Source organism: Esox lucius, chromosome 12, assembly GCF_011004845.1.
Source record: "Esox lucius isolate fEsoLuc1 chromosome 12, fEsoLuc1.pri, whole genome shotgun sequence".
NCBI classification, from domain to species: Eukaryota; Metazoa; Chordata; class Actinopteri; order Esociformes; family Esocidae; genus Esox; species Esox lucius.
Genome location: NC_047580.1, coordinates 15093606 through 15112671, shown reverse-complemented (window position 1 = coordinate 15112671; position 19066 = coordinate 15093606). Strand labels below are relative to the sequence as shown.

Here is a 19066-nt window from a genome sequence, read left to right as displayed (position 1 = left end):
GGTGGTGCACTGGATAAGTTAAATGGGTTTGATGGCACAAAGGTCTGGACGGACAAAAAGATGAAACCAACTGACTCAATTTTTTATATACATATTCTCTGGCATGTTTTATTGGATAGAGACAGCAGGGAAAGAAACTGATGAGAAAGCGCCTGAAAAAGCAGTAGGAGTTGGCTACATCTCAACATTTTCAACATTTAGATGTCCATGGATGTTCCAGTAAATGGAAAGAGAGGGGGCTCATGGCTACGTGCCAACAAGAGCAGAGAACACACATTTACTGGTGAGACAGAAGAGGCAAAGAGCAAGAGAGGAAGTGGGAGATTAAGGGTAGTCCTGACTGTTTTCACACTTGATTCAGGAAGTCAACTTCCTAAATTCAGAGAATGCAGGAAATCTTATTAAAATAAACACAAACATTTGTATAATTGTGAAAATTAACTAATGCCTACAGGGTCTCATTTAACTGTAAAATGATCCACCCCATTGTAATCATAAAACATTTGCATATTAGCTTGCAAAACTAATCTTTTAAAATGTTCAAAAAAATTTACAAAAAAGCATACATGACATTTTGAAAATGGAATTGGAACATAACAATTACATAAAGTAACATCAAATATCCAGTTGATAAATTATTCACATGTACCCGGGTGATCTCCGTCATAATCATTACTGTTGATTCATTTCTATGTTTATTAGTGTATAGTCTCAATTCTCCGCTTCATGGAGCCCTCTGGTCCTGATAAAGGACCACAGAATACTACCTTGCTCTCCAATCGAGCCCGCTCAGCCTCAAACACCAGTTTGTGGCTCAGTAGAGTCTCCTCTGGTCCCGAAAGGATTAGAGATGAATCTCCACTCTGTATGTGACATACACACACAGACATGTAAAAAAAAACTATAAACATAAAGAAATCAGCCACAAGTGCAATATAAGATTATTATTAAAGACACCTGCAACAATCAGAATGAATGCAATTCAACCAAATTGTTTGAGTTTTTAAAGCTGACAATGCATTCTGTGATTTACTGATCCAGGTAACATAATCACCACAATGGGGGGTTATATTAAACTCTATTATAGACCGCTAAAATACAACCCTTTACACTCACAGGTTGGAAATGGCAGATTTGGTCTCAAGTCAAATTCTGCCCATTAACATACTAGGCTGGAAGGCTTTACAGCGTTGTATGTCTTTCAACTGACAGCCATTTTAAACAGGTGTAACAGATATACAGCGGCAAGAAATTGCACACTTTGGAATTACCTGGATTTCTGTATTAATTGGTAATTATCTGATCTTCATCTAAGTCACAACAACAGACAAACACATTCTGCTTATTCTAATAACAGACAAACAATGATGTTATCATGTCTTGAACACACCGTGTAAATATTCACACTCCACGGTGAAAAAGTATGTGAACCCCTAAGCTAATGACTACCCAATCAATAACACAAGATTGAAGGTGTTGGTTAGAGCTCCCCTGCCCTGCACAGACTCACAAATGTTGAGTTTGCCATTCACAAGAAGCATTGCCTGATGTGAACCATGCCTCGAACCCAAGAGATCTCAGACCTAAGATTAAGATTTTTTTACTTGAAGGACGCTGGAAAGGGTTACTAAAGTATCACTTTAACACTTGTTCATCAGTCACTGATGTTTATCAGTCCACGTTAAGACACATTTTCCATGAATGGGGAAAGTTCAGCACTGTTGCAATATCCTTAGCAGTGGCTTTCCTGCAAAGATGACTGCAAAAGCACAGCAAAGGAATGATCAACAAGGTTAAGAAGAATGAGTATGTAAAACACCAAACAAGAACGGTGTTCACGGGAGGATATGATTTACAAAAAAGACTAAGTCATAAGGACTGATCAAGCTTTTAACAGGCCCTCAAGCAATCTTGGTCAGCCCTTCATGCTGACAGTCGTACACACGCAGCACTCACCACCACAGCAGAGATGAAGGCTTCCACCAGGTGGTAGTCCGCCCCCCCATGCCCGCACAAGCCAAAAGCCTCTGGAGCTCTGGTCTCTGCCATGTGTTTTGTGGCCTTCCCGGTGAGGAAGTCAAACACTCTGATCTCATTTCCGTCATACGACAGCTCCCCCTATAGGAACAAAGCAATCATTACATGATGAGAAACATTCAAAGGTCATACAGCTCTGGATTTTTCTTTCCTTTCCAAAAAGTTGAAAAGGAAGGTTTTGAGTGAGGAACAGAAGCGTTCAATTTGCAGTGGTCTCTTAATTTTGACCCTTCTGTTCCTCACTCAAAACCTTCCTTTTCAACTTTTTGGAAAGGAGAGAAAAAGGTGCAATGACCCCTTATGCAAAATAAAATATACTCATTTGCTACGGAGACATTTTCGCCAAAACAATCAAAGTGGTTTGTTTATTTTTTAATTCTACATGAAGCATGTCTAAAAACAGCAGTATCTTCAATATTAAGGGAAAATATGCAACTAATTATATAAAGTTTATTACGATGTGTGAAGACAGTGTGCCAACAAGCACTCTGCCCAGTGACTGAAAGCAATAATGTGTCATGACTTTCAGTGTGTCCTTCAACTGTTGCATGTGGATGTTGGTTAACGATTCTGAACACCAGAAAGTATTGTCATTTTATATTGGAGTTCGGGTTTAGTTTATGCTTAAATGCAAATGTGTATAGGATTAAGTGTCTAAGTTTTCCTTCACCTATCACCATCATAATCACAAGCTACTGTCGCAAAAAGTTTAATAACTACTGTTGTCTGTAATGTAATCAAACTGCTGCTCTATATTTGTATATTTCTTTTCATTTCTTGTTTGATTAAATACACTTACAATACATTACTGAAAAAAAGGTGACATTAAATTAAAAGAATACTGTGTCGGGACTGCTGCCGTACCTTGCTGCCATAAATAGTGGTTCTTCGATTACAAATATCCTTTGTAAATGCCACCATGGAAAAGGCTGCAGTAAGACCCCCTTCAAACTCCATGTTCACCACCTGCACAGACACACAGGCAACAAGGGGAGGGACACATTAGAGAAGAGCATTTTTGGCTCCAGTCCACTCCCCTTGTGTGCTCTTCCTATAGCTGGCCGTCCGGCGTGAGTAACTAACCGATTCATCTTTCAGCACATTTCCAGTCGCTCCTTGTATGTCCTACTTTTTTCATCCCAAACAATTAATTATACCTATCACTATGCTTGTAAATAATTAATTTAATAAAATTAAGACATTTTATTTTTCCATTTGAGTATTGTTTATTGAAGACAGGAAGGTTATTATTATAATTTTGTAATTTAAAAACAGATGTTAACACACAAAGAAAGAAAAACAAAGACAGAGAAGGTGCTCCACTCTCCCCCTCCCCTAGCCAGAGGCCCGCCTCCCACCTGCGATGAAGGGGCCAGGGCACAAAGCGCCAATCTACACTCAAAACGAAAAGCTCAATCTAGAATGTGACAATGCACAACTGCTGTTAAGAAATTTAATTTGGCTTGTTATTCCGGTAAAGCTCCAACTGACCACAAAAAAAAAGTGTGTATTATTGCTAATTGTTCTAACAGTGGTTAGCCATACAGCGATCAGTCCTACCTGGTTGGTGCAGACATCGTTGTCACACTGGTACACACAACGGCCATATGGCCCTGATTTCAGAGCCTCTGTCACAGACTCAATGTCTGGGATGGAGCTGGGGCATATCACTGACACGGGCCAGCCCACACAGCCCTAAAAACACATGAGGATGGGTTGCCGACAACTTGTGACAACAGCTAATGTTTATGGCTTCATAAATGTGTATAACACTCATACATATATACACACACACACACACCTCTCTCATGGGACAAACAAATGGAACTGACTCACATACCTGTTTGACCCTATCCAGGTATATCTTGCGTGCAGAATATGAACAGTCTTTCTCTACAGGACAATCTAGGCAGCGATCTGCAGCCCCTGTCGGCTGGATGAAAAACTCTTTAGCACCGAATCACCTTGGGCTACTGTAGAATGGGTTGCCTGATAGCTTCACAAGTAGTGACATTATCTAGTGGTACAAAGATTTTTGTAATACAACCATTATACTGCGTTACAACAAAATGACAGAGCACGTTGGGGCTTTAGGTCCAATGTGGACAAAAATTATGTACCTTTGACAGAATCAACAAATATCTAAAAACAAACATTAATTCCACCTAAGATAATGTAACAATAAAAACAGTATCATGAAAAGGTAAGTCAAAGGGTGGGAATGACCGATATTGGGGCTCAATTTGTGGAATTGTGTCAAAAAGTGTTTTTTTTCCCAGACAGTGTAACTGGAGGGAAGCGAGATCTCAATCTTAAAGCGGAATATCAATTTTTCTGTGGTGAACAGTTACAGTGACTCCACATGATAAACATTTGTTAAAATACATTACAGTAACATGTTAATGTGCTTGTCACTATAGTAACCATCAATTCAGAGCCTGCATTCTTATTCTGTCACATGCATTGTTTAAAACTCTTTGGTAAGAGTTTATTTCAGTTCATTTTAGAGCCTTGTATAGTAGTTGTATCACTTCCTTTCTGGAACTTTGAGTAGGACACACACCTTGTTCTCTTTGCGGAAGTGACTGAGAGATCCAAACGAAGACACTTTTAAACAACTGCAAAAATAAGTTTATTTTACTAGGCCTGTCAGTTAACCACATAAATGTGTTTATTAACTTCTTAGTTTTATTCACATGAAGAGAAAATAATATGCCTCTTTACCTTCGTCCTCCAGCCCAGTGATGTATTAGGTCAATGTCATGGCAGGACTTGGCCAGAAGTGAAAAAGAGCTCTCAGCTTCATTCCTCCAGTTTCCTCGAACAAAGGAGTGGGCAAAGTGAAAGAAGCCAACCTAGATCAAAATAACCATGAAAAGATTTTCAGATAGGGTTAACATGCATTCAGAGTGGACACCACTGTCTGTGGTGTCAATAAATATATTGAACATTAGTACTTGAAGGGAATAGTACTTGAGCCTAGGTTTGGATGAGTTATACAGTGGGGAGAACAAGTATTTGATACACTGCCGATTTTACAGGTTTTCCTACTTACAAAGCATGTACAGGTCTGTAATTTTTATCATATGTACACTTCAACTGTGAGTGAAGGAATGTAAAACATAAATCCAGAAAATCACATTATATGATTTTTAAGTAATTTATTTGCATTTTATTGCATGACATACGTATTTGATCACCTACCAACCAGAAAGAATTCCGTCTCTCACTGACCTGTTCATTTTTCTTTAAGAAGCCCTCCTGTTCTCCACTCATTACCTGTATTAACAGCACCTGTTTGAACTTGTTACCTGTATAAAAGACACCTGTCCACACACTCAAACAGACTCCAACCTCTCCACAATGGCCAAGACCAGAGAGCTATGTAAGGACATCAGGGATAAAATTGTAGACCTGCACAAGGCTGGGATGGGTTACAGGACAATAGGCAAGCAGCTTGGTGAGAAGGCAACAACTGTTTTGGTGCAATTATTAGAAAATGGAAGAAGTTGACGGTCAATCTCCCTCGGTCTGGGGCTCCATGCAAGAACTCCCCTTGTGGGGCATCAATGATCATGAGGAAGGTGAGGAATCAGCCCAGAACTACACGGCAGGACCTGTTCAATGACCTGAAGAGAGCTGGAACCACATCTCCAAGAAAACCATTAGTAACACACTATGCCATCATGGATTAAAATCCTGCAGCGCGCACAAGGTCCCCCTACCCAAGCAAGTGCAAGTCCAGGCCCATCTGAAGTTTACCAATGACCATCTGGATGATCCAGAGGAGGAATGGGAGAAGGTCATGTGGTCTGATGAGACAAAAATAGAGCTTTTTGGTCTAAACTCCACTCGCCGTGTTTGGAGAAAGAAGAAGGATGAGTACATCCCCAAGAACACCATCCCAACCGTGAAGCATGGAGGTGGAAACATCATTCATTGGGGATGCTTTTCTGCAGAGGGGACAGGATGACTGCACCGTATTGAGGGGATGATGGATGGGGCCATGTATCGCGAGATCTTGGCCAACTTCCCTCAGTAAGAGCATTGAAGATGGCTGGGTCTTCCAGCATGACAACGACCTGAAACACACACTAAAACCCGAAAAAAATCATACAATGTGTTTTAGATTCCGTCACTCACAGTTGAAGAGTACCTATGATAAAAATTACAGACTTCTACATGCTTTGTAAGTGGGAAAACCTGCAAAATCTGCAGTGTATCAAATACTTGTTCTCCCCACTGTATGTACTGACACATAATTTACATGATATTGTAAATTACCGGTTCCAGGTGTTGAATATGAGCAACATCTCCAATCACTCCACTGTCCAAAAGCACCTGTGGGGTCAATTTAAGTGTTTGTCAACACAAATTATGGGAGACATGACCGCTTCTATACATCAAGGAATTCCTTGTTGCTAAGCAGGCATCTTGTCAAGCTCTGATTGGAGTCAGTAGCCACTGTCCTAATTAAACTGGGTCACATTTTTCTGTCACTCATATAACTGAAGTCTGTGTGAAAAAATATTTAAGATTTAAAATATGAAAATGGCTAAGAAAAGGCTTACTTTGATCTTGCGGATGACAGGATCATATCGGAGTACATGGCAAACTGTGAGCATCACACCGCTTTGAATGCAAGTTCTTACAATCTCTGCGCAGTCCTCAGCTGATACCTAACATAAAAACATTTGTTTTTTACTTGATGATAGTCAACAGCAACGCCATCATTAACTTTACTAATTAAATAGAAGGACATTTTTACTAGAAACGTGTCTCAGCAAAAAAAGCTAAAGCTTAGCCACAAGCTTTCTAGTCAAAAAAGTCAAAAACCCCAAACCCACATTAAAATCTACAAAGAACAGTAATGCATTTTTTTCTGTAGCGATTATTATATGCAGTCTAGAAACTAGAATGCTATAGAGAATCTATTGGTTCGAATTGAAGAGTCTATCAAAGTTCTGGGATGATTCTAAATTAAGAAATGGTTAAACATCCCATCCCAAAGTGTTGTCCAATGTGATAAAATATTTTTGAAAAGGCTCACTGTCATAACATTTTCATAAGAAGGTACTAAAGTATTAAAAAAGTGCGGTAATAATTTGCACCTTTATTTTGTAAAATAAAAATGATTATATAAATATTTGTTAAACAAAATATCTTCAGGAGCTATAGAGTACTCACAGCCATAGGCTTTTCCAGAAGAATATGATAACCTTTCTTAGCTAGCGCCACGGCAGGGTCCTGGACAAGAAAACAACAACAAACACTCACTCAAAACAGCAGTCAGGAATTAATCATTTGAATGAGTATAATTCTCAAAAAATTTACCTTCTGTAGCATCAAAGGCAAAATACATTTAACTTCATAAGACCTTGACGATCCTATAATAGTTATTCTGAAGTGATTGGATTCTGTGACAAACCCAATTTGATTAGCGGGTCAGTTGATTGTCAACCGAGTAAAAGAGACACCTAAAGGATGTCCAGGGACCCTGAAAACAGCCTGGATGTCCTAATGACTCACTCTGGTTGCTGGAAACTATTACCTTGTGATGACGGTCTGGGGTACAAATGAACACTGCATCCGCAAACTTCTCCCTTTCTACTATATCACGCCAATCTGGGGGAAAATAAAGAGTATAATGAGAAGCATGCAATGTAAACCATTATAACAGGTTATGTTAGGTCATACAGTATCATACCTTATAACAATGCATGCAAGACTACAGTGTCTTTTTCTTGACATTTTGTGACATAAGAAGCTATAAGAGCTTATGAAGTATATTATATCAAAGGTATGGGAATATCATATTCTGAATATGACAGATTATTCCAAATATGAGACATGGTTCAAATTAAGGGCTACCAAAAAAAGTAATGGGAGAAATGGGTATGGGCTGATATACCAACAAACAAGTTGTTATCTGCTACTCTATGTTGCTTCTGAAGTTTCTCTCGTGCAAAGTCCCTGGGATCAGCCACTCCAACAACCTAAAGTGAATTTGTGTAATTATTGTTGCCATTTTTGTCATCATCATCACAATTCTTCTTAGTCAAGACCAAATAGATATTAAAGGGTTGTATAAAAAAGTGGTATATAGTGGCGGTGAGTGAACTAGTGGGAGTGACTACATCTTACTAAGGTCAGGTGGTTCACATTTAAGGCCGACTTGGATGAAGAAAAAGTGGGCAAACTATCTTTTTCCCCCGTTGAAAAACAGTCATACATTGTTAATTGGTTCATCGATGATGTCAATAAGTTACTCCCACTCATTAAATCTAAACGAGGAGGCATTATGTCACACTGATCAGTTAGACAGTTGTTTGTTTTTGGCAAAAGGTCAGCTTTTTAGTTATTTCCGACCATACTGACAAGACCAAATGACAAGAGATGTTGAATCTTACTCGCATGCGTTCAGGATGGAGGGAGGCATAGCATGAGTATGTCTCTCCACGGCTCCCAGCTCCCACTACAATCACATCCACAGGTGATACCATGGTGACAGTCTGGGCACTGTTTAACAACAAATAAACAGCCATCCAAAACAACCAAGTTTCATTTATTGGTGAGAAGATCATTCTTACAGTGAAACTAATAATATAAAAGATAGCTTGTACAAAATAATTGACAAATGTTTTTCAAATTTCCTCAGGCATGCATCGCTAGCTATTTAAATTAACAATTGATACCAAATCATATAATAATACATCCTATTCCAAAAGACAAAAAAAATAAAAATCACCAACATCACAAGCTCCAAATACTGGGTTATATCATTGAATGTTTTAACCAGCAAGTAATATGCATAAATATTAACAAATTCAGTTACTGATATTTTGTAAAATATGTGTTAAATCTCCCGCTGTGGCATTGTTAAGGAGATAAATGCAAATGAGTTATGTCCAATTGGAAATGTCCCTCTGAGAAAGTATTGTTAATCACAATTATGCATCAACCTGAACCTGATTGGTTGTATGGGCAAAGGCAGCAAATTGGAACCCATATTGAATGAGGTTTAATCTATGTATAGATTCCGTTACTCAGTAATGGTCTGTGCCACTGAGGACATCTCTATGAAGTAGTCACTGTCAGTGAGATTAGTTTGCTCATCCGTTCTGATGATCAGGTGTGAGTAGTGATCATACAATGATATTTCTGTGGCATTTCAATGGTTTTCAGAGAATGGTGCAATACAAAAAACATCCAATGAGCCGAGGTTCTGTGGGCAAAAACACTTTGTTGAGATAAGTCAGAGGACAATGGCAACGTTGACAGAAAGACCCAAAAAACTAAAATAACCACTGTTGGCAACACTGGTGTGCAGAAAGACATTAAAAACTTGAAGTGGATGGAAGCAAGAGGGGGTCCTCCTCAATACTAGAGAAATGGAACTAACTGTGTGGCCAGTGAGTGTATATACATACATAAGAGCCATACAATACTCCAGTTTTTATCAAAATGTCAACGGTGTTCCTATTGATTAAAATAAGCCTTGGCTGCAGTGATTTTAATTGTAAAATATTCTGTAGCACGATACCTGTGCACATGAAAACCTTTTGCTGTGTTGACCTATGACCAACCAAGTCATCTGGAAGTCCCAAGACCCAAGACCCACCCCAGTATGGGGACCAATCATCTCTATGAACAGCACTGGGCCAAAGGTTACAATCATAACATTCAACAAAACACAAGGGTTGTTACACCAGATGGATTTTGTTTGATCGTTTCCACAACACGAAAAATCGGATCTTAAGTTATAGGTTAATTCTATAAACATGCACCAACAATATGGGCAACTAACATTGACAAACTGATAATGTAGCTACATACCGAGAGACGCAGACGTAGTAAAGCTTAAACGCGGTGCGTTTGTATGATGTTGTTTCCGATGTGATGCTTTGGAACCCGGATGGGCAGATACAAGGTAAGGAAGTGGGCAGTGCCAAGGAAGTCAAGCGAGAACCTAATTGGTCATATTTTCTATTCTATCACGTGATGTGTCACGAGTGCGTTTGTTGCTGCGCACTGAAGCTGCCAAACGTTAAATATTAGTATCAAATGAGCTGTGGGTTAGTGAGTTTCCACATAACACCCAGGTTGTGAATTATTACTGCTGCACTTGAGTAAATATTGTTTCACGTTAGAAATTCGAAGTTTGCTCATCAATAGATCTCGCAAAAAGGTCCTATAAAGAAGAGTAATACATATACAATTAGATTAAGGTAGAAAAGGTACACCCTTTGATTTGATCGACAGTTAAAAATGTCCTTTAGCAGGGCTCTATTAAGGACGTGATGTGCTGCAGATATTAATATTGATTTAATCAGGGTATTTTGCCGCTGATCCACACTGATTGTGTCAAAGTGAAAAACAAAATTGTTCTAAATTAATTACAAATACAAAACAGAAAACAGTTGATTCTTGTTTTATGAAGTTTTTTGTGTTGATCATGGCAGAAATCTGATTTTGATGTCACAATAACTTGTGGAAACACAATAACTTGTGGAAGATGAAACGGGGTGAATACTTTTCAGAGCCAAAGAAAAAAATATGTTTTAGAACCACTGTCAATACCTTAATATATACCTCTAAAAACAGTTGGCCATAGGAAACTAAAATTGTCCAGATAACCGACATTAGACTTACCACTTTCAATTGGACACATTTTATATGAATGTATCCTTTTATACGGCAATGTATTAGCTCACTGTCCATATTTGCTGAAGATCTACAGACACGATTTTCTAATTGTAAAAATGAATAAACAAAAATGGAAGTTGGCGTAACTCTACATCAGTGTATTGTTGTGAAAAGTTTGACAAAGTTTGATGAGAGCTATTGACGAGAAAACATATAAAACAAATGACTCAGCTTTATGTGGTCTCCCTAAGTATGTTTTGTAGCTGGGTTTAGTTATAACAACAAATGAAACATTTAAGTTGCGAAACGTTTCTTCCATAGAAGAAACATCGAAACAGAGTCAACAGCCCGGCATAGCCAACCAACACACCCGCTCACTTCTTTAGCGGGGAACTATTAGCCGGACAATTTGTATACGTCGGACATATAAAACGACGCACACGAAAACCGAGAGAAGAGAAACAAAACAATCTCGGAAGATAGCTTAAACGATTAGCTATACTTAATCGACAAACCTTTTTAAGATAATTTTAATAATACCCTGTCTGAAAAGGACATTTTTGTCATTCAATTAAACTTTTTCAATATAGGTAACTAGCTAACTTCGAACTTCGGTGCAGCCAGCAACAAACATGACGTTGATCCTCCACAGGCAGGCATAACAGGGGATCTTCAAATTCCTCGATATCCAGTAATTCCATTACTACAACAATGCTACAACTAATATCAGTGGCCATCCCTTCTGTTGCAATAAGTAATGGTAAGTATTCCCCATAAATAACAATAACAGGTTAAAACAGCTTAATAAGATTGCGTTATGCGGTTATATCATAATGGTTACTCTTTAAAAATGTTGCTATGCTATCTAGCTAGACCGAGTTATCGATTTTCTAGCAAAAACATTTAGTCACCATCAGTGGAACTGTTATTAGCAAATTTGTAAATGTTAATCACTTAAATCAGGATTGCTAGTTACTTAAGTTAGGTTGTTTTAAGTGTAGTAGGACATTATTAAACTGGGTTCAATACAATCTATGTTCATGGTTGGGTGTAAGTTATCTTGTAAATCTGCCCAGTTGCAGGTGTTTTTTAATTTATAAAGTTCGGTTATAATAGTTACTCCATCTCTTAGTGTACCTATTGCCTCAGTCTTGTCTCTTTCCAACTTCTCATTGATATAGACAGGTGGGTGTCCCCCAGAAATTCCTTCATGTCCTGATAACACTTAGCTGTGTCACATTTAGAACACTCCAAGGAGCTAAAACATTTTAGCCACCGAGCATTCTATAAATAAAACATAGAAACCCTGCAACTGAACAAAGTCATTTAGAAGATCATTGAAGAAATATAGTGTATTGCAAATTCCAGGTTTGTTGAACCTTGATTAGAAACCATTCACAGAGGTTTGCTAATAGTAGCTATATTGGTCAGTCCTTTGAAATGGTCTGAAAGTATGGCAGAGCTGCTACATCTGTAAATTCAAATTGTATTATAAAATCACAATCTACACACAAGGTTCTTTTAAAGAAAAACTAATTACACAGGTATTCAATAGGTGAACTTGCTGAGTCAAAGTGACACTAGGAAAAAAATTGTTTTATTTAACATTAAGCATGATTTTTAGATATTTTTGAACTTTTAAATAACTAGTTTGACTGTGTTTCAGAGCACATGATGTCTCTCACCTACTCCACAACAGGTGAAACTGAAAATATATATATTTTTTATCCAATAAGAATTGTGAATTGACAGTGGATTGACCTGCTAAGTCACATATGAAACCTTCCCTCCATTGGCACATTCATATTACCGTTGCTGTTTAAAGAAACATTTTGCAACCAAATCGACAGAATTAATACAAAAATGTTTAGTGTGTTGCAAAACCTGAACTGTTTACTCCAGATGGAAAATTTTGTAAAAAGGAGAGTTTGTATTGGACAAATTAATTGTTGGCGTAATATCTTTACACCCCTGTTGAATTTAATCAGTTACAGTAGCCATCGTAATATAGCCTACAGTATAGCCAGAAAATCATCTTAGATCTAGCATATGTGTCTTGCTGCTTTTGTGATCAAGTCAACCACTCAGCCTGGTAATCAAGGCCATAGCTACATTGGATGATGTTAAACCATCGTGTTATTCTTTAATTTTTTCAGCTCAAACTTCAGCTGCCATGGCCCCACCATCTGGACACATCAGTGTCCAACGGCATCTATATGCCGAGTGGCATTTCCAATGGTGATGTGAAGCCTGTAATCAACAGCACTCCACTGGCTGATTTTCTCATGCAGTTGGAGGATTACACTCCTACAGTGAGTCAAACCTCTATTTAAAGTTTAAAAAAGTTCTTATGTACTTTTCAGTTAATATATACAGTTGATTCGTAAAAACGATTCAGACCCTTTCACTTTTTGTTTGGTCAACCTCCACATTTTGTTTGGTCAATTTAAAACGGATTACAATTTTTTTTGCCAACAATATACACTCACCTAAAGGATTATTAGGAACACCTGTTCAATTTCTCATGAATGCAATTATCTAATCAACCAATCACATGGCAGTTGCTTCGATGCATTTAGGGGTGTGGTCCTGGTCAAGACAATCTCCTGAACTCCAAACTGAATGTCAGAATGGGAAAAGAATGGTGATTTAAGCAATTTTGAGCGTGGCATGGTTGTTGGTGCCAGACGGGGCCGGTCTGAGTATTTCACAATCTGCTCAGTTACTGGGATTTTCACGCACAGCCATTTCTAGGGTTTACAAAGAAATGGTGTGAAAAGGGAAAAACATCCAGTATGCAGCAGTCCTGTGGGCGAAAATGCCTTGTTGATGCTAGAGTCAGAGGAGAATGGGCTGACTGATTCAAGCTGATAGAAGAGCAACTTTGACTGAAATAACCACTCGTACCAACCGAGGTATGCAGCAAAAGCATTTGTGCAGCCAACAACACGCACAACCTTGAGGCAGATGGGCGACAACAGCAGAAGACTCCACCGGGTACCACTCATCTCCACTACAAATAGGAAAAAAGAGGCTACAATTTGCACGAGCTCACCAAAATTGGGACAGTTGAAGACTGGAAGAATGTTGCCTGGTCTGATGCGTCTCGATTTCTGTTAAAACATTCAGATGGTAGAGTCAGAATTTGGCGTAAACAGAATGAGAACATGATCCATCATGCCTTGTTACCACTGTGCGGCTGCTGGTGGCGGGTGTAATATTGTGGGGGATGTTTTCTTGGCACACTTTAGGCCCCTTAGTGCCAATTGGGCATCTTTTAAATGCCGCATCCTACCTGAGCATTGTTTCTGACCATGTCCATCCCTTTATGTCCACCATGTACCCATCCTCTGATGGCTACTTCCAGCAGGATAATGCACCATGTCACAAAGCTCGAATAATTTCAAATTGGTTTCTTGAACATGACCATGAGTACACTGTACTGAAATGGCCCCCACAGTCACCAGATCTCAACCCAATAGAGCATCTTTGGGATGTGGTGGAACAGGAGCTTCGTGCCCTGGATGTGCATCCCACAACTCTCCATCAACTGCAAGATGCTATCCTATCAATATGGGCCAACATTTCTAAAGAATGCTTTCAGCACCTTGTTGAATCAATGCCACGTAGAATTAAGGCAGTTCTGAAGGCGAAAGGGGGTCAAACACAGTATTAGTATGGTGTTCCTAATAATCCTTTAGGTGAGTGTATAGCCTACACAATACCTCATAATGACCAAGCAAAAACATGTTTTGAGAGATTTTTGCTAATTTATTGAAATGGAAAACTTATATGTCATGGACATACAGTGGGGAGAACAAATATTTGATACACTGCCGATTTTGCAGGTTTTCCCACTTACAAAGCATGTAGAGATCTGTCATTTTTATCATAGGTACTCTTCAACTGTGAGTGACGGAATCTAAAACAAAAATCCAGAAAATCACATTGTACTGATTTTTAAGTAATTATTTGCATTTATTGCATGACATAATGATTTGATACATCAGAAAAGCAGAACTTCAATATATGGTACAGAACCCTCTGTTTTGCAATTAGAGATCATACGTTTCCTGTAGTTCTTGACCAGGTTTGCACAGACTGCAGCAGGGATTTTGTCCCACTATTCCATACAGACCTTCTCCAGATCCTTCAGATTTCGGGGCTGTCGCTGGGCAGTACGGACTTTCAGTTCCTTCCAAAGATTTTCTATTGGATTCAGGTCTGGAGACTGGCTAGGCCACTCCAGGACCTTGAGAAGCTTCCTTGTGATGCTTTAAGTGTGTGTTTCGGGTCGTTGTCATGCTGGAAGACCCAGCCACGACCCATCTTCAATGTTCTTACTGAGGGAAGGAGGTTGTTGGCCAAGATCTCGCGATACATGGCCCCATCCATCCTCCCCTCAATACGGTGCAGTCGTCCTGTCCCCTCGCAGAAAAAGCATCCCCAAAGAATGATGTTTCCACCTCCATGCTTCACGGTTGGGATGGTGTTCTTGGGTTGTACTCATCCTTCTTCTTTCTCCAAACACGGCGAGTGGAGTTTAGACCACAAAGCTCAATTTTGTCTTATCAGACCACATGACCTTCTCCCATTCCTCCTCTGGATCATCCAGATAGTCTTGGCAAACTTCAGACAGGCCTGGACATGCGCTGGCTTGAGCAGGGGGACCTTGCGTGCGCTGCAGGATTTTAATCCATGACGGCGTTGTGTGTTACTAATGGCTTTCTTTGAGGCTGTGGTCCCAGCTCTCTTCAGGCCATTGACCAGGTCCTGCCGTGTAGTTCTGGGCTGATTCCTCACCTTCCTCATGATCATTGATGCCACACGAGGTGAGATCTTGCATGGAGCCCCAGTCCGAGGGAGATTGACTGTCATCTTGAACTTCCATTTTCTAATAATTGCGCCAACAGTTGTTGCCTTCTCACCAAGCTGCTTGCCTATTGTCCTGTAGCCCATCCCAGCCTTGTGCAGGTCTACAATTTTATCATTGATGTCCTTACACAGCTCTCTGGTCTTGGCCATTGTGGAGAGGTTGGAGTCTGTTTGATTGAGTGTGTGGACAGGTGTCTTTTATACAGGTAACAAGTTCAAACGGGTGCAGTTAGTACAGGTAAATAGTGGAGAACAGGAGGGCTTCTTAAAGAAAAACTAACATGTCTGTGAGAGACGGAATTCTTACTCGTTGGTAGGTGATGAAATACTTATGTCATGCAATAAAATTCAAATTAATTATTTAAAAATCATACAATGTGATTTTCTGGATTTTTATTTTAGATTCCGTCTCTCACAGTTGAAGTGTACGTATAATGTATGATAAAAAATTACAGACCTCTACATGCTTTGTAAGTGGGAAACACTGACAATTTTTCAGGTTATCAAATACTTGTTCTCCCCACTGTAAGTCTTTAAACACTTAATTCAGAAATTTGTAGGAGCCGTCTTGTGTATGTCTGTCATCTTTGTACACCTGGATTTGGGCAGGTCCTCCTATTCCTCACAGACACTGTCCTCAACTGCTCCAAAATCTCTCCCAGCTTGTATCTCCTGAGTCAGCCACTTCCACCCTACTCTCCTCGCTTTCGAAGTCCTGCTACTGTCGCTCTCTTTGTTCCCCTCGGTCGGCATGGCCATCCCCTCCTGCATCCCAGTGGCTAAATATCTCACTGCAAGTTCACAGGAGTGGTCTGTGGGCAGCGTAGTGAAAATGGAGGAGAACCAAACTTCAGAATGGCCTGGCATCCTTTCTCTTGTCAACTCACGTCTGGACTACTGCACTACTACTCACTGTTAGGGCTCTGGGTCGTGTGCAACCATACCCCTGCAACTCATTCCAAATGCCGCCCACCCCCTTCCCAAGTTATCCTATGTCACCCTGCTTCTTCACACACCACTGACTCCCATTTGAAAAGCAAATCTGCTTTAATGCTGTGGTTCATGCCTACAGAGCAACAAGAGGAGCCTCTCCCTAACGTCATGCAATGCTCAAACCCTAAATCCCTAATTGGGCTTTTGGTTCAACCACCTCTGGGCTTTTGGCCGTGTTAGAGGTTTAAAACTTCTTCCATTTCACAATGATGTAGCCCATTTTGGTATTTTCTTTGAAAGTTCTTGGGAATTTTCCATGCTGTAGCAAATGTTTTATCTTCCCCAGATCTGTGCCTCCACACTTTTTTTAATCTCTGGGGTCTACTAGTGCCGTAATTGTATTTTTTACGGTACAGGGGCTCTTTATGGTTTACATGTGAACCCAAATAAATTAATTTAAACAAATGCAGCATGCATCTTTTCTCAATTTGGAGTGTCATGACTAAGGGTCTGATTACCGATTTATGTACATAAGAGATTTATTTTTTCTTCAGTGAAGTGGCACAATTGTCTAAACATGACTTTGTCATTATGGGGTATTGTGTGTGGGGAAAATGTAATCAACTATAAATTCAGTCTATAACATAACCAATGAGGATAAAGTGAAGGGGTCTGAGTACTTTTCTGAAGCCACTGCATGGTTTAAGTTATGTACTGTAGTTATTATCAAAAGCCTCTGATTCACTTAGCAGGTGAATGTAATCTGGGATCAATTGAAGGGATGCTAGTCAGAAACATGTCAATAAATTCAGTTCTTTCTCTACCAGATCCCTGATGCAGTGACCGGCTACTATCTCAACCGGGCTGGCTTTGAGGCATCTGATCCGCGAATGTAAGCATCTCTCCATATTCTTTTAATTACTTGTAACTACCCATAGGTCCTCTCCATTTATTTGAGCTTTTCGACCATTTCAGTTCAATAGCATCTCATATCAGTGCCCAATGTGAACTGTCATTTTCAGAATCCGTTTGGTCTCCCTAGCAGCTCAGAAGTTTATCTCAGATATTGCTAATGATGCCCTGCAGCATTGTAAAATGAAAGGTACTGCCTCGGGGAGCTCCAGGAACAAGACAAAGGTTAGTGCATTTCTGATGTTACTGATAAGAAGATTAGGCTATGTCATTGAATATGTTATTAATCTCAGTTAATATATTTTACACAGCGCTAGTGTTACATAAAAACAACGCAAAACATTTTGATTATCCACTAGATTCTAGGACATTCTTTAAACAATGAATGGTTGTTTGTGAGTCTTTGATGTTGAATCATTGAAAATTGGATAAGCATTGCTGAATGCATTTTAGATAAACAAAACCTCTTTATTTTGCAAGGAATATTGTTTGTAGATCTGTGATTCTACACCACACTTTATTCGAACTGAGTTAATGGCAACTTGGACTCCAAGCCCGGGTCCAGTGTCAAGCCAACACCTTCATCTTAACCTCTTACAGTTAATGTGGTTACTATATTTTATATGATTGCCCCCAAAGTGTTACTGAAAGTGAAAAATAGCCATACCTAAGTTTTGATCTACATAATCCATTTGGAAGATGGTTTTACATTTCTACATCTTTTGATGTGATTAGAACAACATTTAGTCTCCAATCAATTCACTGTCAGATTCTAAGCTACTTCTCTAGCTCAGGCAATCCTGCACCAAAATGCACAAATGAAGACTGTCATTGATTGGAGACTCAATGTTAAATATGAATGAAATTATATTTCCTAGGATTTTCCAACTTCACTTTAGTGGATTTTCCAATTTAGTGGATTACGCTTGAAGTACTGGTCAAAAATATATGAAGTACTGGTCAAAAATATATGCATTCAACCATTCATGTACAATGTTTTTTTTTTCTTTCAATTGGTTTTTCAAATCCTCCCACCTCTTCTCTCCCAAAGCAGGACAAGAAGTATACATTGACCATGGAGGACCTCTCCCCTGCGCTGTCCGAGTATGGCATTAATGTGAAAAAACCTCATTACTTCACATAGGCAATTGGCTTTTGCAGGGTGGCAGCTTCTGCATGTTTTTGCTCCAAAAACCATCTATGATCATGGCCATAGAATATTAACCAGTCTCTGTTTTGTTTATTTTAAGTAGAACAAGTTTTGCTTTGTGTGGAATTTTGAGCTTGTATTTTATTTTTTGGGAGACAAATAAAACATTCACTGACTTATTTCAGATTGTGTTTTCCTACTATTTCATGTATGTACTGTAATAAACCTGGGTATTTGTTGGGGGTAGTTTGTATAAGGGAACTCATCTACAGATGTTATGTAAATTACTGCCCTTTTTCATATCATTCTATAAAGCTGTCCCATATTTATTTTACTAAAAACACATTTAAAGACTAGAATAATTGTAATCTGTATGCAAAAAGTGTGGAGAATATGATTTAGCATGACTAATATTTCAAGAAATATGTAAATTACTCATTTGCAATTGGCCCTGTTGTCTTCATTGATGATGTGACTGCTGATGGCAGTGGTGGGATGTCAGAAGTATACAGA

General features: G+C 39.1%; 2 protein-coding genes across 2 annotated transcripts; one reads left to right on the top strand and one right to left on the bottom strand.

The window, feature by feature from the left end:
• zgc:154075 (Gfo/Idh/MocA family oxidoreductase) lies at positions 1-9968 on the bottom strand. Its single transcript, XM_010875658.3, has 14 exons — positions 9874-9968; positions 8448-8556; positions 7949-8033; positions 7589-7662; positions 7225-7284; positions 6609-6716; positions 6322-6378; positions 4762-4892; positions 4601-4655; positions 3878-3970; positions 3598-3732; positions 2902-3003; positions 1957-2118; positions 1-863 (listed from the first exon to the last, which is right to left on the bottom strand). Exons 2-14 carry the CDS (start codon positions 8538-8540, stop codon positions 699-701), a joined length of 1320 nt encoding a protein of 439 aa, XP_010873960.2. The 5' UTR covers positions 8541-8556; positions 9874-9968; the 3' UTR covers positions 1-698.
• Positions 9969-11135: 1167 nt separating this feature from the next.
• On the top strand, positions 11136-18988 carry taf10 (TAF10 RNA polymerase II, TATA box binding protein (TBP)-associated factor). The gene is given in 10 exon segments (NM_001303833.1): positions 11136-11317; positions 11320-11349; positions 11352-11387; positions 11390-11416; positions 11418-11443; positions 12840-12871; positions 12873-12995; positions 17319-17383; positions 17514-17628; positions 18455-18988. Coding segments are annotated over 10 exon segments (549 nt in total). The 5' UTR covers positions 11136-11315; the 3' UTR covers positions 18548-18988.
• Positions 18989-19066: the final 78 nt, after the last annotated feature.

Bases quoted from the DNA above. Each gene is read 5' to 3' on its own strand.
- zgc:154075 (XM_010875658.3), bottom strand. From the start codon at position 8,540: ATGGTATCACCTGTGGATGTGATTGTAGTGGGAGCTGGGAGCCGTGGA. The intron at 8,034-8,447 runs GTAAGATTCAAC...AATTCACTTTAG, and splicing joins TCCATCCTGAACGCATGCGA to GTTGTTGGAGTGGCTGATCC. The intron at 3,733-3,877 runs GTATGTGAGTCA...ATGTGTTTTTAG, and splicing joins ACCTGGATAGGGTCAAACAG to GGCTGTGTGGGCTGGCCCGT.